General features: G+C 38.3%; 2 protein-coding genes across 2 annotated transcripts in view; one reads left to right on the plus strand and one right to left on the minus strand.

The window, feature by feature from the left end:
* LOC104291257 (WASH complex subunit 7-like) overlaps nucleotides 1-12,860 on the plus strand; it is a gene marked incomplete at its 5' end in the record, with an annotated part of 15,298 nt that extends 2,438 nt beyond the window's left edge. Inside the window, 13 exons of the mRNA XM_009890467.1 lie at nucleotides 426-594; nucleotides 732-886; nucleotides 2,415-2,489; nucleotides 3,307-3,411; nucleotides 4,897-5,031; nucleotides 5,784-5,951; nucleotides 6,672-6,798; nucleotides 7,126-7,219; nucleotides 7,959-8,106; nucleotides 9,450-9,546; nucleotides 10,026-10,222; nucleotides 11,249-11,348; nucleotides 12,793-12,860. Coding sequence (XP_009888769.1) covers nucleotides 426-594; nucleotides 732-886; nucleotides 2,415-2,489; nucleotides 3,307-3,411; nucleotides 4,897-5,031; nucleotides 5,784-5,951; nucleotides 6,672-6,798; nucleotides 7,126-7,219; nucleotides 7,959-8,106; nucleotides 9,450-9,546; nucleotides 10,026-10,222; nucleotides 11,249-11,348; nucleotides 12,793-12,860 — 1,638 coding nt within the window. The remainder of the gene's footprint in view (nucleotides 1-425; nucleotides 595-731; nucleotides 887-2,414; nucleotides 2,490-3,306; nucleotides 3,412-4,896; nucleotides 5,032-5,783; nucleotides 5,952-6,671; nucleotides 6,799-7,125; nucleotides 7,220-7,958; nucleotides 8,107-9,449; nucleotides 9,547-10,025; nucleotides 10,223-11,248; nucleotides 11,349-12,792) is intronic.
* A 4,689-nt stretch (nucleotides 12,861-17,549) lies between these two features.
* On the minus strand, nucleotides 17,550-21,021 carry LOC104291258 (DCC-interacting protein 13-beta-like). Its single transcript, XM_009890468.1, has 6 exons — nucleotides 20,883-21,021; nucleotides 20,318-20,492; nucleotides 19,580-19,616; nucleotides 19,300-19,440; nucleotides 18,536-18,583; nucleotides 17,550-17,678 (listed from the first exon to the last, which is right to left on the minus strand). Exons 1-6 carry the CDS (start codon nucleotides 21,019-21,021, stop codon nucleotides 17,550-17,552), a joined length of 669 nt encoding a protein of 222 aa, XP_009888770.1.
* Nucleotides 21,022-21,730: the final 709 nt, after the last annotated feature.

Raw genomic sequence — 21,730 nt, forward strand, 5'->3', positions numbered from 1 at the left:
AAAATCAGGCTGAGTTACTTATTGCAAGACTCTTCCTCACTGAGTTAGGTCTTGCTACTATCTAGATAGATAACCCTAAGCCCGGTCCCTCTTAAAGATAAGAAGTGAGAATACTGAAATTGGGTTAAACTCCTACATGGAAGTTTTAATCATGTACAGAATGGCATTAGGTGGCTAAACCTTTACCTTTTCTAAACTGTGTAGCTTTTTCTTGCTATTGTGTACTAGAACAAGAACACAGGAATGAGATATCCTTGTGGTTCACAAGTATTGATTCTCTTAGACTTGTGTGGCCCTGCCGAAGCAAACCTGTCTTCTCTGGTTTCACGAGTCTTTTATGTATCTCTGGAGAGAGAATGGGGGTTCTGCTAACAGAGCATTGTAACCAGACACTGAACATGACTTTTTTAAACTTCCTTGAATAGCACTTGCTGGACAAATTATGTAAAGAGATAGAAAAGGACCTGCGCTTATCAGTTCATACACACCTAAAGCTGGATGACAGAAACCCCTTCAGAGTTGGTATGAAGGATTTGGCTCACTTCTTCTTTCTGAACCCAATACGTTTTTTCAATCGATTCATTGACATAAGAGGTGAGGAGTTACGCGTTTTCTTGATTCCATTGCTTTTGTCTCTGTTACACTTTGGCTTAGTATATCTTCACTTTTTTCCACACTTGCCTAACTAAATAGGTAGTATTATTTTAGTTCATCCTTGTATATGTTTACAGCTTATGTAACTCACTATTTGGACAAGACCTTCTACAACTTAACAACTGTCGCTCTTCATGACTGGGCCACCTACAGTGAAATGAGAAACCTAGCAACTCAGCGCTATGGTTTAAGTATGACTGAAGCACATCTTCCCAGCCAGACTCTGGAACAGGTACAGTGCCCGCAGGATATGAGTATCACTTGCTCACTGTCACACTAGCTAGCTATTCCAAGGGCCGAGTTGTTGAAATGAAAGTATCTGAGTAGAGAACTGTTTGGCCTTTGATTTCTCATTGAGTTCTCAGACAGGATCTTTGTCTACCTTTGGAAATAACACTGAGATCGGTTAATTTCATATTGGACTTGTGGGGTATCATTCATTTTTTAACATAAGATTTAATAAAATGAAGTTGGGGAATACAAAATCAGAGAGCGTTTTCTTGAAAATTCAGTATTAGCAATTTGGCAAGCAATATATCTGGAATGTAAGTCTGGAATGATCTTTGAATGATGGGTCTTTTCCCTGGTTTATTACTTGCTTCTCAGGAGGTTCTGCTTAGTGATCATCAAGAGAAACTTTCACAGACTGGACATCGAGGACTTTGGGACATCCGTGCTTAGCTTAATAGCTAAGATAATAGATTCAGAGCATCCTGGAAAGTGCTAAACACGGTTACATTTAGATTAAAGTTTTAGTTTCATCAAGTTAATGGTGAAGGCATTCACTTGTTGTAGGGTTGGTGAAAAAGAAATACAACTTGTGTATTTCTGAAGACTTTCCTTCAGTAGTTTTGGTATCTTGGATATTTTGGCAGTTAGCTTCATTCCCTCATTTGGGTTAGCACATTGGTGAAAGCACTAAAATACAGCCTCTGTTTTCTAATGTTCATGATGGCTGTGTCTTCCTAAGTTAAAAGAGGGCATAGAACTAAGAACTGTAGCTGCTTCTTGGTACAAAAATACTGTGGATTTGTTTCTATTTCTGCCTTTGGCTTTACGTTGGCAATATTTGGCCATCACATTATTATAAAGAATTAAATCATTTCACAACATAGGTTTCATAACATTCATTCTGGTATGAGCTTTACTTCGAACCAACGACACCCCACACTACATTTTCCCCCAGCTCCAGCAAAATCCTGGTAAAATCCTTGGCACAACTGGAAATAGAGTGTACAGATTAAATAGCATCCTTTCTATGCACATGGATGCTAGAGGGACTCCTTCAAGCAAAACGATTGTAAAATTTATATTGTAAATAAAAAACTTCAGTCTTCTAGACAGGTTGGACAAAAGATATCAAAAAGTAGCTAGTTGCTTATGTCTCGGTAGAAATCTACATATCTATAGAAATTTCTAAGGCAAGATTCCATTTTCTGGAGTCTGAGAACAGCCAAATTTTTTTTTTTTTTTTTTTTTTTGTGCAGGGGGAGGGCTTGTGGAATAGACTGGGGGATTCCTTTCAGGGGAAGTGTAAATGTTAAAACGTGAGCTGAGCTTTTTTCTCCTCTAAGAATTATCTTACAGACAATAAACAAAAATTGTTAAGCGATTCTTCATTTTGTAAAGTGAAAACATTGCTTTCTAAAATGCTTTCAAGTAACTACAGAGATAATATTCGCATACCTTAGTGGTTAGGCATGTTGGTAGTTCTTGAGAATTTTTATCTTAATAGTTCTCAATAGATAATATTGTTTCAGGGCTTGGATGTTTTGGAAATCATGAGAAATATTCATGTTTTTGTATCCCGCTACCTCTACAACCTGAATAATCAGGTAAGGTATATCCCGTAGTTTTTCCTGGATTTGACTCTGATTTGAAGGGATTGAGAAGTGCAGAGTAGTAGAAGTGTAAGAAAAACCCAAGATGAACATGCATAATAACAAGCTGTAAAATAGCTATTGCTGCTCTAGAAAAACATCTTTGGGGATGCTGTAGATATGCTTAGAGAACGTCCTCTGAGACCTGTTTTGAGTGTGACGTTGCCAGTAGGATCATTCCATGTCAAATATTCCACTGAAGCTGGGAGAAGGCAGCAAAGATAGTTGGCTGCTATATAAGGACATACTAAGTATGTGATTTTTCCACTTGAAAAAGGGTATCTGAAAATGGGTTATTAGAGAGATGAAGCAGTGAATGGCATGGAGAACATGTACAGGGAACAACACTTTGTGGTTTCTCACAATGTGGGAATGAGGGGCCCACTACAAAAAATGAGCAGCTTCCTTAAAGAGAAGGAAGTGCTCTTTCTCATAGCATTTAATTCAGTGGTGGAATTTGTTGCCATGTTATATAGTGGGGCTGAAAGAGTTTAGACCCATTAATGTAGGATATAGTCTCAATAAATACAAGAGTTTGGGTGCAACATCCACCTTGGAATTGTTTAATCTCTGCTTTGCAGAAAGTATAAGAACCTACTACATAAAGTTCACTGTATGCGTACTCTATTTTCTTGATTCTTTCAAACCCTAACCACCAGATATTAGCTGCTCTCAGAAACGGGATATGGACTACCTGGACTGATAATTTATCATTGAGTCCGTTTTGGATAAATAACTTTTTTCTCCCCTCTCCCCGTCCCTTGCTTCCCAGATCTTCATTGAAAGAACAAGTAATAACAAACACTTGAACACTATCAATATCCGTCACATTGCTAATTCGATTCGAACTCATGGAACAGGAATCATGAACACAACAGTGAGTATTTTTTGCACTGTTGTTGGTTGTTTTTTTAATAGTGCACAAAAGCCTCCAAACTCTTGTGTCTCCTAATGGTTTATTTGGTTTTGCAGTTTTAATAATGTAATAATAACGTTCTCTGTGTATTAATAAAACAAATTAGTTCTTGGACACAACACGGATCCATATCAGAAGAACTCTCGGGAGTTATGCCACTTCCAGTTCTTACAAAAAAGTTAACGAAGAGATCTAAAACCATATGAAATACTGAAATTAAGAGTCCCACCAGAACATCTGTGTCTTAAAGAAATAATACTTATCAAACTAGCACAGTAGAATAATTTAATTTCTAAGCTGCCTGCATAAATTAGCATGCTGTAAGATTCCGCTTATTGACACTTAACTGCAGCAAAAGTATCTGTCTACTGGAGCAAATCTTGGAAAAAATGCAATGTTAACTTTTTAATTTCATCGTGTAATTGTTAAGCTTAAACATCAGCTTTTCAGTTTGGGAAATAAAAGTTACAAATCTCTGATAATTTATTGGAAGACTGATTTCTTACTGCAAAACTCTTAATGATGTCTGTAGTGTAGATGGTCATTTTAACCAGTGGAAGGCACTTACTTCTTTGCAAGGTAAATAAGGGTGCTTGCAGTTGCTTACTTACTGCAACAATTTATGTTACTTAACATTATGGATCTACTACATGGAACTATTTTCAAATTGGTGCTTTCCGGTCTGCCGCTCAACTTTCTACCTCTGCTGCTTTCTTTTTCCCTATCTGGCCTTATAAAAAAAACCCAAAACTTGCTGAAATATTGAACCCACTCTCAAGTTGCTACTTTAAAAGTGGAAAGTATTAGAAAAGGTTTTCATGACTTCTGGCGTTACTGGAAATAACTTCCCTTGCGCTATTATTCTGAGAGTGGGGATTTCGGTTACTCAAAAAATGCTGTTATATTATTTACTGGTGATGTAGGTTTATTCACTTCTGATTGTGGGTAAAGCTGTTTATACAGACATGAGAAGTAATTGAGATATGTAGGGTGGAAGTGTGTTTCTGTCCTGTGGGAGGGTGTTTTAGCAAACTTTGAGGAAGTGAAAAGGTGTGTCAGGAGGGTTATGTGGATCCCACAATGTGACTGGGGAAGTTAAGCTTGTGTGCCCTTTTCAACTTGAAATTATTGTATTACTTCAAAAGGACAGTTACAGGATATTCCGGACATAAACTAATGGCTGCATAGGGCAAGTCATTGAACTGAAATAGCTAACTTGTCCCTTGGTCCCTCTGCCGTTACTGGAAGAGTAGGACTTCCAGGAGTAGAGTTTTATTTATTCTTTTAAATCAGTGAAATTAAAATGGTAGGTTGAGAATAACAAATTGAAGTAAACTGAATAGAAGGTTCCATATAAAGTTACTCGGGAATCTATTGAAAATGGGTTGCTAGATACAGTTGTTACTTTGCTAGCTTTCTTGATTTGACTATTTTTTTTTCTTCTAGGTAAACTTCACTTACCAGTTTTTGAGGAAAAAGTTTTATATTTTTAGCCAGTTCATGTATGATGAACATATCAAATCCAGGCTTATCAAAGACATCAGATTCTTCAGGGAAGTCAAGGATCAAAATGATCACAAGGTATAGTAATTTCTGAAGGATTAAGAGGAACTTGGCTAAAAGAACTGCCACTTTCATGTGACTGAAGGTGCACCAAACCATAACATACTGTTTAAACGTGTATCTCCAGACAAAGTGACACCTTTTGTCCTAACAAAATGCAGTATAACAAATGCTGCAGTATTACAAATTCAGGATGCCCTTGTTTCATTTTGGCTGCTCTGTAAATATGGGGTTGACTAAAATCATTCTCAGTGACTTGAAGGCAATAATTTAATGGAGTCGTAGTCTATTGGAGGTTCTAAACTTCTGTTCCAAATCATGCCCAACAGTTTTCAGTTTTGAGTAATAAGATTATTCAAATTGAATCCATAATGATATGAAGATGTAGCACTTATTCGAGTATCTCAAGAGTTGGGGACTAGGATCTGATTTTTCCATGCTGGAAAACTGTTTTCTCAAAAATGCGAGACAATGTATTTAGTAAAACAGGCTGCCAGCTTCTTTGTATGTCAAGTGCTTGCTTCTTTTTAGGAATACTTTCTCATTCACAGTAATGCTTCTATTATATTCTCAGCTTGCAGAAGTGACTTAGCCAAATGGCTTTTGTGATCTAATATATATAATTTATAAAAAAAAAAAAGTAAACCAACCAAACTGTAGATGTGAGGCAGGAATACATTGCAAATAGAATTGTATTGAAATGATGACGAAATACTTTTTTTTAAGGATAGGAAATTATTCTTACAAATTATTCTAAAATATTTTTCTAGTATCCATTTGAAAGAGCAGATAAATTCAACCGTGGCATCAGAAAACTTGGAATAACCCCAGATGGCCAGAGCTATCTTGACCAGTTCAGACAACTCATAAGTCAAATTGGTAAGAAATGCCATCTAAGACAATGTTATAAATTATATGAAATGGAAGAGGTCTTCATAGTCTAGTTACTGAACTTTTAGCTCAGACTAAAACTAGGTTTAACTCCAGTCAGATAGAAAGTACCCCACGTGAAATAAATACTCTTGTCTAATCTAAAATACGTCTTAATCTAAAATACAGCTACAGCTTGCATTGGTGCTTGTTTTCTTTTAAGGTCTCCTTTTCTTTATGTTATGGAACTGACTTTTATCCAGATTAAGTGTATTTCCCAGTAAAAAAAAAATAGTACATTTAAGTTCATATATTTCAGAAAATGGCTGTACATGCAGCTGAAGTAACTTTGAGTGATGCATGACATTAAATGGTATTTTCAGCCATTGATGCTGTAGATGGGGAGGACTGATTTGAACTTGCAAGTGTTTAATGTGCCCAGTGGAAAGAGTCTGTGCTACTTGGCCCTTATGCTATCATGAAATTGAACAAGACCTTGCTAGATGATGCATTTGTATTTTATTTCTCTGTATAGACTTTTGCTACCAGGGTTCAATGTAACTTTTGTAACTTGGCTTTTAGAATGGTTTCTTTGCCAAAACTATATGGTAACTTTAACATACATTTCAGAGCTTACTGGAGTTATAAAGAGTGTGTGTGCAAATTTAAATAATTATAAATTACTTCCTTGTGTTTTGTTTTTTTTGCTCCTTCTCGTTCCTCTGCTCCCTATTCATGCTGATATTCCCTAGGTTCTTACCCATCCCCCATAAATTTTGATTATAAAGGTCCATTTTTATGCCTTCGTTGAAGTGGAGTTATCAAAACTAGTGCTGAAATTCAGAATTCATTGCCATAAACCACCAAAAATTGAACAAATTCTGTGGAAAAACACTGCAAAAGAGTTAATAGAATGTACATCTAAGTCATTAGTCCTTAATCAAATCAGTAATTCCTGAAGTTAATCACTTTGAGAGAATGCATTAAGGAAAAACAGTACAAGCCTTAAGGAACTTGGAAAGAACGTTTATTTGATACTTCTTTGTGTATGGGTGGTTGTCTGTGTTTATATTAGGTCATTAAAAAATAGTAAATTAGTTATCAAGTGCAGCAAGTGCTAGAGGCAGGGGATGGTATGATATAAGTAGGTCAAGCCCAGAAGACTAAATGAACTAAATTATAAAATATGGTAGATACTTCAGTGAACACAGACAGTTGAACATAATACTAACAAACTGTAAGTTTTCAGGTTTGTTCCTGATCTGGAAGATATTGTTAACTTTGAAGAGCTGGTGAAAGAAGAAGGACTCTCGGAAGAAACACAAAAAGCAGCAAGGTACCCTAACATCATCCTTTTGAGGTTTGGGGCAATTGTAATTTTAAAGTTGTAAATGCAGCTGTTAGTTGCATTTTTGCGTGTGTGTGTGTGTATGGTAAAAGTTCAACAGAATTCATGCCAAAATATTTGCTCTTCTTAAAAACAGAGAAAATAGAAGCAGTTGTTTTAAAAATGGTGAATGTGAAGTGGCATTTTGGGAAGCTCAGATTGGACATTAGGAAAAGGTTTCTCACTGAGAGAGTGGTTGGTTGCTGGAACAGGCTTCACAGGGAAATGGTCCCAGCACCAAGTCTGTCAGAGTTCAAGGACCATCTGGATGATGCTCTTAGTCATAAGGTTTAGTTTTAGGTAGTCCTGCAAGGAGTAGGGGGTTGGACTTGATGATCCTCATGGGCCCCTTCCAACTTGAGATATTCTATGATTTGTACTAATACACTGTTAGACCCTGATTTCTTGATAAAATCCTCGTAGTTTAAAAGCTAAGCTTCCTCACCACGTGTCTGACATCTGCTTTTAGAATGTTCAGGGCCTCAGGAAAGTATTCGTAAACCTTTTTTGAGGAAATTAAATCAAGAAACATGATTCAAGGTGGCTGTAGAGGTAGGGTTTAATCTTGGACACTCTGGTCTGAATACTGACCAGTAGCCAAAGGTTGGAGCGAGGGTTATTACCCTGAAGGGTGAGTAAGCAAGGAAACTTCTATCAGAAGCCAGGTAACATTGCTTATCCTTTGCAGGCAGTTGGACTCTGTCCTCGGTGACCTCACGCGTAACTTTGCAGAAGGAACAGAATACTTCAAGATGCTTGTGGATGTATTTGCTCCTGAATTCCGCAGTCCAAAGAATATGCATTTGCGGAACTTCTATATAATTGTTCCCCCACTGGTTAGTATTTGCACTGTGTGTACCAATACTTATTTTAAAAGTAGCGCATCAGGTTTGCGTTTAAATATTTTGTACTAGGCTGTTGATTATCATGTTCTACTTTCTTCCCTGATTATGAGTGGGATAGCTTTGAGCGTAGCTTTGTTGATAACTGTCCAAAGCCACTTTTTCCTCTGTCTACATCAATTTGTGTACTAGCACTCAAAAGGTAACTTAAAAAACTTCTTTTCCTCCCGTTTGAATCAAATTTGGAGAAGCCAAGATGAAAAAAGAGGAATTGTAACAGCAAGGATGAAGGGAATTTAAAACTATGTTCTTCAGCTCTCTCATGCGTGTGCTCTTTCTGCATCACATGAAGTATCTTTAGGCTCCTTTAATGTCATGATCTAATGCAGTATGACTGGGGCATTCCCTGTTGCAATTGGACCTGCTTCTGCTAATGAGCTTTGTTTAGAACGAGTCCAACTGAATTGAGGTGATGCACACTTGAGTGCAGCATTCTAGGCATTTGGAAGCAGTTGGGTTTGAAGGCCCAAGTCATCTAAACAGATGCACGTGTAACATCCCATTTTAGAAACTAATTTTGGAATGTTGATAAGCCATAAACTTAAGACTGAGAAGACAGGTATGTGATGGTGATAGAAGTGAGAGAATGTAAAGGCTCAAGACAAATGCTTTTGTTCTTTTTCCTTCCCATTTGTGAAGTTTTTTCTGATAAATATAGTTTCAGGAATGTGCGATCCATTTTAGTTTTAAAAAGGCATTTCAGTGCAGTTAAATTTGAAACTGTCATAGGTTTTCGAGAAACACATTTCCATGTCTCAAGAGCAGTTATTGCATACAGACACATATGTATTGCTTGGTATTACTACCTGGATCTATTGTTCGTTATCATCGTAAATGTAAGACTATTGCAATATTTTTTACTGTATTCTAAATAGAGTGAAATAACACACTGTAGCTTTAAAACACTAATATCTTAAGGCTTCCAGGAGCCTGGGCTAGTTTAAGATTCCTTTACTTGTTTACATATTTACCTTTAGTAGTCATCAAGAGAATGCAAAGTAATAGAGCCTGACAAGACCAGCAAAGATAAAAGATGTTCCTTTGTTTTTTTTACTTATGCATACATATGTATATGCAAACGTTTTCCAAAGCTTAACTTGCTTTCTTCCCCAAAACTCTAAAAAAAGGACAAGTTTTCACACAAAAGTGCCTAATGATGGGAGAGACAATAGTTTTGGGCATGGAATTCTATTTGGAGTTAACAGCATGCATGTGAATACCTTTTAAAATTTGTAAGTCTCTCTTGATGATTCCAAGACAGCTTTTCACCCTTTCAGACCCTCAATTTTGTAGAGCATTCCATCAGTTGCAAGGAGAAATTGAATAAGAAGAACAAAAGTGGAGCAGCTTTCACTGATGATGGGTTTGCCATGGGTAAGTTTCGGCATGCCGACTAGCCTTTGGGTAAGCCAACATAATGGATATTTGCAAGAAAACTTTTGTTTATATTTTGTGTTTTTCCATAATTAAAAATCCAGAACTTGAGTTGTCTTTGCATCAGCACAACGGATTTGAGGGCTGTTGCTTTGTTCAGAATCTGCAAAGCATCAAATAGCTGAGTATGGGACTAGACAGTTTTGTCATATGTTGGTGCTCCCCAATTTCTTTCAAAGCTTGCAGATCTCAGCAGATGAGAAGGTATCCCAGTCTTTGGATAAGTTATGAGGGTTTCAAAAATGGAAGCTTGTTCTTTATTATGATTTTTTTCCTGTTAGATTTAATTGTAAATTAATTGCAATTTAAATTTTAATTGGGTGGGAATTATCAACTTAGGCTTATCCATTAAAGACATGCACAAAAATATTTTACAAATTACACGTTAACTTTGGTACATGGTTTGTTAATGACTATAGGTGTGGCTTACATTCTGAAGCTTTTGGATCAGTACCAGGAGTTTGATTCTCTGCACTGGTTCCAGTCTGTCAGAGAGAAGTACGTGAAGGAAATAAGAGCAGTAGCTAAGCAACAGAATGTGCAGTCTACTAATCAAGATGAAAAACTACTACAAACTATGAACCTTACCCACAAGCGACTGGAAGTTTGTTTACAGGTATAACATGGGTCTAGTTGTCTGTTCTGTATTGAGTTCTGCACTTAACCATCACAATTCAGGTATATGTTTGCTGATGGAACTTGTCAAGAACAAAAACCATAGAGTGTTGTCTACAGCAACAATGCAAAAAGAGTATAAAGAGTTGAGGTGTATGATTTGAAGGATATTTTGTAAGTGTTTGTAGTACTTGAGTGAGTCAGGAACTTGGCCTGGTTGATTGGAAGTCTTTGTCCCATGGAATTTCAAATCTAATGCAACTAAAACCTAAACACTTAAATCAGAATAACTTCTTGGTTAAATTTCTTATAACAAAGATTTTACGTAACATTCTGAACCCTCAGAGTTGCCTGGGGTGTTAATTCTGCGTTGCTAAGTTGAGTGATGTACCAGCTGTCAAATAGAAGAAAGATGCATTTGAATTTTGAAGCAGAGCAGTTCAGGTTTCATCTGTGGTGTAAATGCATGCTCCTTCTGCGCCCCCCACCTTTTGATTTGAGGAGGCTGTGGGACAGATCTGTAGTTTGCTATTTATAAGTAGTCCATTATTACATTCTGTAAAAGCACCTCTGTTGCTGAAATAGATAAAGCCCTGTATGTCCTCATGACTCCCACGAGTGTGTACTATGTTTGGTCCTCTGCTGTTACAAAACCCACATCACTGAACCTTGTTCAGAAACTGATCAAGCTTGTGGTCATTCAAATTATTGGCTTGCATGACTTTGCATCAGCAAGCTGCTCCAAATTCTCACGGCTGCTACAAACCTCATTTTCAACCTCAGTGGATTAGTGACAGATTTATTGCACTGACACTGCTTTGCTTAAATTACTCTTTAAAGTTTTTGGCTGATACTTGCTTTGTAAAATGCATGTGAACAAGTTATGAATGGAGGAGGATTTTTCAAAAGCATTTAAGTGATTTAGATATCTAAATCTAGTTGCCTTAGATGCTTCTGAAAAATCCCATTTATGTCAGTCTACAAGTTCATTCTTGTGATATGCTGACTTCTGTATCTTTTCCCTTAGGAATTTGAACTCCTTTATTTCTCACTGAGTAGTGCAAGAATTTTTTTCAGAGCAGATAAAACTGCAGCAGAAGAAAATCAGGAAAAGAAAGAAAAAGAAGGTGAGTGAATTCTATATGTAGTATGTAGAACATTTTGGCTCATGAGAGTGTGTGCCTTAGTAGTAGGTAAAGTGCGCTTTTTTTTTTCTTTTTTCCATAGCTGCTGTCTTGCTAGTGGGTTGATTCAGTATTCCAGAAAGAGTTTTATGGGGTCAGGAATGACTGAGGAGTCATGAACAGGTCACAGAGACTGCCTTTGGAATGGGTGAATTTCAAGCTGGACTTCTGGGAGAGGAGGGTGGGACAACCACAAAAAAAACCAACCAACCACAAAAAATGTGGGACAGGGAGAATTGCATAGCTGCAGCAATACTAAATTCAGTAACATCAGCATCCTACTTACCCTCCCAATTACCAGTTTTGACAATGACAGCCTGTTCTGCACGGCCTTAACTGGTGTGAAATAAACTGGTGTTTTTCACCTGTTGTTTACCAGCTGTTTTTCAACTTAATGTATGCAGATACTGTACATGACTTTCAGATGTTTATGGTATGTTTTGGTCTACCATTGAATTATATTCAAAGGACAAGATCTTAATTAGTGGTATGGTTACTTGACTAGGTAACATGGGTAGTTTGTGCTGCATATTCGTGCTGATGTATTCTCCCTCATGAATTCTGGAAGATTCTCTTCAGTATGGGAAAACTTTTTTCAAAGAAATGAGAATGCTCCCAAGGATTAAGATATAGAAGTGCAGTTCAGTCACAAGTTGCTTGGAAACTCAGGTAGCAGTATATTAAAAATGGAATTGGTAAATAATTTTCCATTGTAGTTCTGACAAAGACACAAGTGACCTGCGAGATCACAGCCTCTGAGCCAAAGATGAGTTTTCTTCTGTACTAGGAAAACAGTTGGCAAAGAAAGAAGTCTTTCAGCATGAATTTATGCTTGATCATATTCAGTGACGTTGCTTAAATAACTGTTCAACTCAAAAAAAACAACCAACCAACCAAAAAAAAAACAACTACAAGCATTGTGATGAGTAAGAATAGACACATTACCCCAGCTTCTTTAGGAGAGCATTCTGTAGTGCATCAGTTAATTCTATTTTAGCTTAAATATTCACTGTTGTGATATATGTTCAGTTCCCTGAAGAATGTGTGTTGTGGTGAGAAAAGCTTGAAATGCATAGCAGGGTGAAAAGCTTTGAATGTGGTGATACCTTTGCTTTCTACTGTAATATTTGGACTTGGACTCTGCAAAATGTGTGTGTGTGTATGTGATCTTTACACAAGTTCTGCTGGTTGAGGAAGCCTTTCACCCCAAACACGGATTTCTTCATAGGGCTGGAACCCTTTGTGCTGCAAGGTCGAGTTGCATATGCTGACCATGGTATACTATATCAAGTGTGTTATGACATCAGCGTATATGCTAAGACTTTGTTTTTATTGTCTTGAATAAAATGTTAAACATGATCCATGTCTTTGTTTTCTGTTTTTGTAGAAGAATCTGTTAAAGCAAGCGGTGGAGATCTTTCCAACTCTACGCCTGCGGATCCTGTTGTGAAATGATGTGGCTGGTATGGGTGATGATTACTTATTCAAATAATCCATGTTCTTGTCATTATCAGTAGGGGTAAAAGCTCTAGATTTGATTTACTTGCTCTGTTAAACCCAAGAGAAAATGTACAGCAGCATACTAGCATCCAGTGAGGCTAGGTCTGCATTTGTCTCCATTTCCTGTAGAAATTTCTATTTTTCAGGAGCTTACATTATTTACAGCACTTTCTTTAGATTGAAAATAATTATATAAATTGTTGACCTTGGAGGTAGCTATTTTAAAGTACAGCTAAAAACTTACTAATTTTAGATGCATTCTTGCATCCCTAACATAGCATTTAAAAAAAAAAAAAAAAAAGAAAAAAAGACTCATAGGGCGTTGCTCTAAGATTTGAACTGGTGCACCTCTTCAACAGGAAAAAAAAAATTGAATCAAGGTATTGTGTGTTATCTGTTGTCCAAAAACTAATTCAGACATGTTTTTATGCAGTCCTGTTGTATTTAATGCAGTCACAATTACACTGTAGGTGTAACAGTGTATGTTGTGAATATATGTTAAAGCTATTACACAAAATGAAAATCCTTATTAATGTTTTATTCCACAAACCCGTATTATTACTGTAGATAGTATTTGCACGGTGGGAGCTTAGGATCCTGTCAGCCATTTGTTTTCCCCTGCTGTTTTTTCCCCCATATCAGAAAACGGGAGAACCGGAAAAGTTAACATAATAAATTACTTCTCATTTCATACCGAAGGTCTGATTTGCATCTACAGAAGTAAGGAAACCCAGAGCCAAGGCAGAACCACAATCAGCTCTTCCTTTTATGACCAGACACTGTGTGACGGGTGTCTGGAACTATTAAGTGATCTTACACTTCATGAATATGTTGTGCCTAATTGCAAGTTTCAGCCTCAATTCTGTATTTCCAAGCCTTTGTAGGTCTGTTGTACCGTCTGTGTTGTTCCTACAGTCTTACATGCCTGATTACTAACAATAATTGCACTGCAGGCTTCAGAAGCTGCTGAACACTGTGAGAACTCTGTATAAATATAACATCTGTCAATGCCTGCAAGTAGAGGTTCTAGATTGTGCAAGAGTTACTCAGATTCCTAACTTAAGTAAGTAGCTAGACTTAGCTGAACAGTAAACACCACTTTCATTAAAAGATATAGTCGTGTTTTAACCTCCCAGAACATAAAACACTTCTAGGTCTTGCTAACTAGAATAAACTACTCTAGTCGGTCCAACTAAAAGAATTACTTTTGGGTGGGGTTTTTTGGCATTCTTAGCTGTATTTTTAGACCATGCTTGCCAGCTTCTTTCATCTCTTCCATCTCTTCTAATTGCAAAAAAGGTAATTTCTTAATGGTTCAAATTGTTCCACCCACAGGAATTGTTAAGACAATTCCTGACGTACTTCTGATTCGCCCTTTCCTGCCAGTCACTTCAGCAGTCAGAACGCCAGGACAAATATTTTGTTGCAACTGGAAAGACCAGACTGATATGAAAGTCCTTTGGAAGCTTCATGGACTGTTTCAATCAGCTGGGCTCATTAACATTTTTTATTTGTAATTTGTTGTATCTGCAGAGACTGCCCTAAAGAATGCTGCATTACTTGCTTTCTATTTTTGCTTTTTTATTTTGATACAGGTGAGGGGTTTTTTTGTAATTTGTGTTCACTTTTTTTTTCTTTGACCAAATTGTGCCCGCACTGAACACTCAGTAGCGCTGCTGAGATCAGCATTCTCGCTGCTGCTGCTGATTTTCCATACTGTTGCAATTGCAGCGTACGTATATCTGTATTCCTCTCTCATCTGAAGTCACGTAAGTTCTTGGCTTGGAATGGCCAAGCACTACATTTCCTTCTTCCACAGCAACTGCAGAATCACGTATTAATGGTGTTTGTTTCCCCCAGGATGGCATTACTAGGTAGCTATGTACGGTTAAGGCATTACCCACACTCTAATAAAATCTGCACTTGTATTTCCCCTTCTCCTGTTTTTTTGAAAAGACACTGTCTCACAGAGGTAATACTTTGCAGTTGAACATAAATTGAACTGTGCATTTTCTTAATGTATGGTGTTTAACAAATCCATGTGGTTCCAGTGATGGAAATTCTATAGGGAAGACATAAGCCTATTTTTATAGAACCCTGTTTAATCTGGGAGATCTGAATGTATGCTATATGTGGCAAAAATATAAACTTAACACAATTATGTACAGTGATAATAGAGCTGCTATTGCTAATACAGGATAGTAGTTTATAGTTCCTTCTTTTTGTCATGTAGCAGCATATATATGCAGAAAGCTTTTTCTCATCTGAAATACAAGGTGGGTCCTGGATTTGGATGTCACGCACCCCTCTGTCAGTCGCATTCAATCCTTTTTCCCCTTACAAGGATCTGGAAGGGGAGCAAAATCCTTGCTGTGGTGCTACTACTATTTTCATTGCTTTTGCCCTCCTGTTCCGATTAAAGGAACAAAATGGACCCTGACTGGTCATCTGGAGATGAGACGATAAAGCAAAAAAAAAAAATCCCCCAAACTAAAGTAAATGTGCTCACTCAAAAAGGACAGCGAGGATGATGAGGTTGCTGCAAGGACACAAAACAGATCTCTAGGGTGTTTTTTCCCTTTACAACAGGCTGAAGGTCAGGTCTCTCTCCCTGGGAAGGCAGCTGCCACCACTGCCCTCGTGCGTTCAGTCTTGTGACAAGGCTGCTGCACATCCAAGTGGCAGCAGCTGCCCTTCCAGAGGTACTGCAGCCTGCTTCTGATGTGTGCTGTGCCCTGTCACGGTGGAAGCCGGGGGCTGCCCTGCCTTTCCTCCTTGCGGCATTGTGGTTAGAGGGGAGCAGCGCTGCCCCTTTGAGCCCCAAAGTCAAAAGGCATTTACATTGGCCAGTGATAAGTGATGGCCCCAGCAGCACCCAGCTGGTGTTGGCTTCACTGGGGAGTGAACTGCTGGTGCTGAAGGGTAGATGCTGCAGGTCCTAATGTGGTCTGTAATCAGAAGTAAATTGGAGTTTTCATCTGATGTCCATCAACAACAGCTGTTTTCAGCTTCTCAGGTACAAAGGACCAAATGTAACACTTACTTCATGTTTCCTAACTCATTGTACAAAAGGGTATTTTGTTACCTCAGTCTCTTTGGTTTGTGAGTAGAGAACATTATGTACATAAAACTGTGTTAATAAATGCAATTTTGAGAACCTCCTTCTTAGTGTCTTCAGTAAAATCAGTTCAGCAGGTCTTCATTTTTTTTTAATAAGACAGCTTCAACTTTTATTCACGAAGTTTTTCTGTCAGTTACTAACAGTTTTCTTCCACAGTTCTTTTTAACATTCAACAAACAGCTACATTGAATTTATTCCATGTCAAACACTTGCAAACTGGGATTTCTCAGATGCTGTAGCACAGATTCTGCTTACAGAAAATCTAGTTACTTAGTAAGTGAGTGAGAAGAGTTATGTTTGAGGAATTTCTGCCATTTGTTCTGGTTACCTTATCTTGATTAATACAAACTCTGCCACAGATTACACCCCCTCCCACTAACTCCCATTTATTTTGTTCACTTTTGTTTGTTCTTGCAAAGTATATTTTCTCATATTTTCAGGTCAAACTGGGAGAAAATCTAAACTTATTAGCCAAATGTATCTATTGTCTAATTTTAGGAAGGTACTATGAGACTAGTCAATATAGAGTAGACTTACAATCTAGCATTTTATTGCTCAGTTTTTTTAAAACCAAAGATTGCTGGTAGACTCAGCTGTTGCATGTCACCATAATGTTAAAAACACAAAGAATTCTTATTATAAAAGTACTTATTTGTCCTACAATTATCATCTCTGCCAACTTAACTTTTAAGAAACCTAACCATAGAAAAACTGCACACGACCGACACCCCATTTGTTGACTACTTCTGATGTTTGCGTGTCAGTGGTATTTAGAATAATAAGTCAAGGAGGTACATTATGTCCATTATTTAATTACAGAATGTGTGAGTGCGGTCCCCATGAAGGTAAGAGTAGGCACTTAGATTTTGTTTTGTAAGCTTATTCTAGATGCAATATAAAAATAGATTATATTAATAGGAAAAATTTAGTGTTTAACAAACTTTTGTAAATAGACTAGCACAAAAGAGAAATCGTTACACTTAAACTAGACTAAAAATAACTTCATCTGAAAATAAAGTAAATAGTGCATTTTTAACCTTCATTCAGATGCACATAATCATGCAGACTATGAAAATTGACTATGGTAGGAAACTTCAGGCCTGATATTTGTTAAAGGAGCTGACTGACAGTTTACAGCTTGCACTAATTTCAGTGGAAGTGTAGGCTCCTTGCCATGTCAATCTGAAGAAATGACATTAACCCTTTGTGGCTGACAGCTGTGCTCTCCAGCTGCCAGCAGCAAGGGGCTGATGCTGAAACATTCCCCAAGATTGTCAGCTTCCCAGGCACACCTACACACTACACATTCACAAATGCCAAAAGCCTCAAAGGCCGAGTCCTGCTGCTGTTCCACTGTAAATCCGGAGGAAGCCCCACTGCAAAGAGGCCGGGCTCGCTCTAGCAGGAAGACAGAAGCCAGCCTCAAGTGCACGCAGATGACCGAAAACCAGAGATTCTTGCAAAATGACTCCCTGCTTTTCCTGCTCCCACACAGGCTGCAGGAAACGACAAGAGGGGGGTTTTTATGCTTCTGATTCCTCCCCTTCTTCATGCGTGGCTCCATCCTCTTCTGACTGATCATTCAGAAGCATGAACTTTCCATCATTTGTTAATGGCACAGACTTCATTAGCTGAGCTAATGCTTCTGGGTCCTGAAGAAAAACAAGAGAGTTCAGCGGGCTGCAGCAATCACTGAGGAGCACGCAGTTTTCCCACTACTTCTTAATAAGGTTTTGAGGTTTGTCTGTTTTTTTTTTAAGTTATAAGCTTTCCTCTAAAGGTTTGAAACATAAATAATCCCTTTTGGTTCAGTAAAACCATCCCTTGGCTATATAAGAGGAAAAGAGAAAAAAAAAAGTCATTCACTGTGAACCTTTATTTTGCTGTTCTTATTTGGCATTAATATAATTACTGAAAAACAAAGAGAAAAGTAACTGTCTAAATAAATCATTTATCATGCCTGTGACTAAAAGCTTATTCCCCCAACTTGTTCTGAACTGTTAGCAGCAAAAATGGAGAGCGAATATTAATGTATTAAGTGTCACATCTTTGTATCAATAACATTTATCTAGAAGGGGCTAGGTAACTTTGCCATTCATTTCAAGTGGAAAAACACTGTGTTTGTCCTCCCTAAGGCAGGAAGGAATATGAGTTTTTAGAAGTAAACAGCAAACAGCAATGTGTGTGATTTACACTTCTCCCCAAATAGTTTGAGGTTTTTTGAAAACTTTGCTCACCTCTTCCTTTCAAACATGAACAACTGGATTTGTATAGTTCTGAATTTGACTTAGGGTGGCAATTTTTATCTCAAATCAAGCTACTGCAAAGTCAAACTGAGTTTATTTTTGCTTGACCGACCCAGGGGCTGTGTTAAATAACGTCAGCAAAGCTTTGTTATTAGGGGGAAGAGCTCTTCTTTTTTTCTTACGCACACCAGAGGTACCTGGATGGTGCCACCAAAACAGAATATGACATATCACAAGAGACATGGGGAATGAAACAAACTTACCTTCTGTGCCTCAATGATTTCTTTTCCCAAGCTAATGGCGTAGCAAATCTAAAAAAAAAAAAAATATACGTAAGGTTCACACTTGTTTTGGTTTTTTTGTTTCTTAATTGGGACTAAAACATAGATGTGTCCATGCAAACTTAGTCTTAAATACAGGTCTAAAAGCAGAGGTGGAGTAGCAATTCACTATGCTAACTACATAAAAATAAAACAATCTTGGGTTCTGCTTCAGAGCTCACTTAGGCTGGCAAATCTTTGTCACTCAACTCAGTTTTATTCACCAAACTTTTATTTCCAAACCTGGGGCATCTTTTCCAGTGCGTGTTAGAGTGTTACTGTTTTTTAAGACAAAAACTCTACAGCACATTCCTTATTTCTAATAGTGTATTATTATCAGATGCAGCAAGCAGCCAGCTGTGTTAACAGACAGGATGGCTGACTCGTCTTTGAAAGCGTTACAGATGTACAAATCTCAACATAGCTGACGTTCATTTGTGCTAGTGCTGGTGCTAGACATGCGCTCTCCTCTCCTAATGGTGGCATGAGCAATCACAACCTTTCCTCCTTGTTGTACATGCTGCTGCATTATCTATAAAGTTGGTCCTTTGTAGACATAAGCCATCAAAGGCTTGCATTTTAAGGCATGTTTTCTTGGCAAGAAATCGAGTTGCTCTTGCTTCTATAGCACCGTTTCCCAGATGTCTAAGCCAAGAAGCCTAAGACCCGTTTTCTAAACAAAGTATTTTATGAGATGTTATGCAAACCTTTTCCCCTTCTGTGTTGCTCTCAAAAACGTATGCGCTCATGGATTCTTCTCCCAGAGTCTCACTGAGATGGACCACAAAGCCAATCAGTCGCCTGTTATCCTGATGAGCAGCAAACTGTGTCACGGTGGCAAGTTCAAACTGGAAAAGTGTAATACAGAGGGGTTTTGTTTGTTTTTTTTTTAACCAGCATTTGGTTAGCTTGGTCAAGAGCTCAAGTTCATGAGACTGAGTACTCAATGCTGTGGCAGAAAACCAAATTCAAACAAAAGTTACTTACACTTGTTCGTGTAACTTGGGTTTGAGGATCTATCAACCTGCAATTATGTGTATGGAAAACAGAAGAAAGTAAATTATTTTAGTGATTCTTAGTAATTTCAAGGCGCTTTATAATAGTAGGGCAATCACTATAGCAATTTTACAGATGAGGAAACATATGCACAGAATCAAATGCTTTATCTGTGATTTCAAGTCGGTCAATGACAAGGTTCAACTCCAGCCCCTGGCTCTCAGCTACCTGACACGTATAGGTCATAGTGTCTTTCTGAATCACTAATTTGGTAAGGATCTTGAGCATATAGGCTAATACACTAATATGCATATGGACACCGATGCACTCCAGCTAAAGTGAATGTCTTGTTTCAACATACTCTACAGTGACAACGCTGACAACAGGACAGCTGTGGCTCTCTTGCTGTCACTATGTGTAAGGAAAGAGAATCTTCCGTTGCACTTTTTTTTTTATTTTTATTTTTAATCTTTTTCTGTATCTTTGTGGGGCCTCATAGCCCCGCTGCATCCTCTACATTTTGGTAGGATGTTCTTACAAGTTAGTCAGGAGGATGATTTATAGATACTAGAGAGTAAGAAGAGAGACATTTTCACTAAGTAAAGTGAATCTCAGGATCTCGCTCCCTCAAAGGATGTATCTTTTGGAAAAACAGAACCAAAGTTACTTTACTAATCACAAGTTGTATGAGAAGAACAGAATGCTGACAAGTTGATGATTTTACAGTACCTCAAGTTCTTGCTGGTGACCATGAGATGGGATTCAGTCATACGGAATATGTTGTGAATGGCACGAGCAGCTAACACTTGTCTCATAGCTTCATAAATCACCTCGCTTGTGTCATCGGACTGAACAGCCATAGAGCCTAAAAACCGAACTACGAACATCTGCTGCAAAAGTGAATCTGGAAGATAAAAAGCGTGACTTCCTTCACTGTGCTACTTCAATTTTCCAGTAGCTGAAGTTATCAATGAAATTATTTTTCTCACTTTGGAAATTCAACAGTGAACCTGTGGGTGGTGACTGCAGGGGTGGCGACTTCCTGCTGTGAGCCAGGCAGTGCTCTGACCCAGTTTTAAAAAGTGCTCGAACTGGCAGCGAGTAGGGAGGGAAAAAATAAATCACAGTTGCTTGGAAGCTTTAAAAGCATAACTGGTCCTTTATGCCTTATTTGATTAGATAGTAAAATTCACTTGCGTATCTTGTTATCAGGTGCACATAAACTGTGATAAATTTAAGATTGTGCGCAAGCCTCGGCTTTCATCAAATTAACTCTTATCTTTAAACCTTGTACATTCCTCGTTTTCTTCTATGTCCTTCTGGCCTTCCATACAGCTGCGTCCCATGGGGTTTTCATAAATCCTTCCTTGCTCATTGACTATCACCATAAGACTCCTATTTACAACTAGGTAGCCGTTACATGACAAAGCCATCATCTGATCAGGCTCCCTTTACGGTTGGCGGTGAGCGAGGTAAAGCAGGGTGACTCCTGCCGAACACGACTGTCCAAAGGCCACAACAGCTGTGTCTACATTGCACAAGACACCACAAAGACTGTTAAGCATCAGCTTGAGCTGAGCTTACGCAGATCCGCTTGTGCAGTCTGAGACGCGGGGCAGTCACCGGAGCACTGTACTCCCTGTGCTGCAGTGGAGCAGAGCACTGCTGCTGCTGCTGCTGCCAGTGCGGAGGTGCAGCTTGCAACCATCCCACCTCGCAGCAGCACAGCACGTGCAAGCAACAGTGTTCAGACCGGGAGGTTCTGCTTTGATTCAGTGAGCCGTTTTCTGACAGGGGCTATTGGTTCCGGACAGCAGCTGTAATCGGCACAGAGGAAGAGGGCAGCCAGGGTCTGAGCCTGGTGTGCTGGTAGAGGAAGGTCTGAACTGCTGACTTTTACTGGGACGTCACTGGGAGGAGAGAGTGGGCGGCAACGGTGAGAAACTCTCTTTGCTGAAAGAGACCTGTCGTTACCAGTAGCTATATGCTGGGGCTCTGTGAGATCTACATTGTGGATTTCAGAGGACAGGTGGGTAAGAAACGGCTACTAAGCAGCCTCGAACTTGAGCACAATTATAATACAGTCCCATCAAACCCTTTCTAGTAAGATCAACAGCTACTTTTTAAACAAAAGCAAAGAAA

This window comes from Charadrius vociferus, unplaced genomic scaffold (genome assembly GCF_000708025.1).
Source record: "Charadrius vociferus isolate BGI_N301 unplaced genomic scaffold, ASM70802v2 scaffold1078, whole genome shotgun sequence".
Lineage (NCBI taxonomy): Eukaryota > Metazoa > Chordata > Aves > Charadriiformes > Charadriidae > Charadrius > Charadrius vociferus.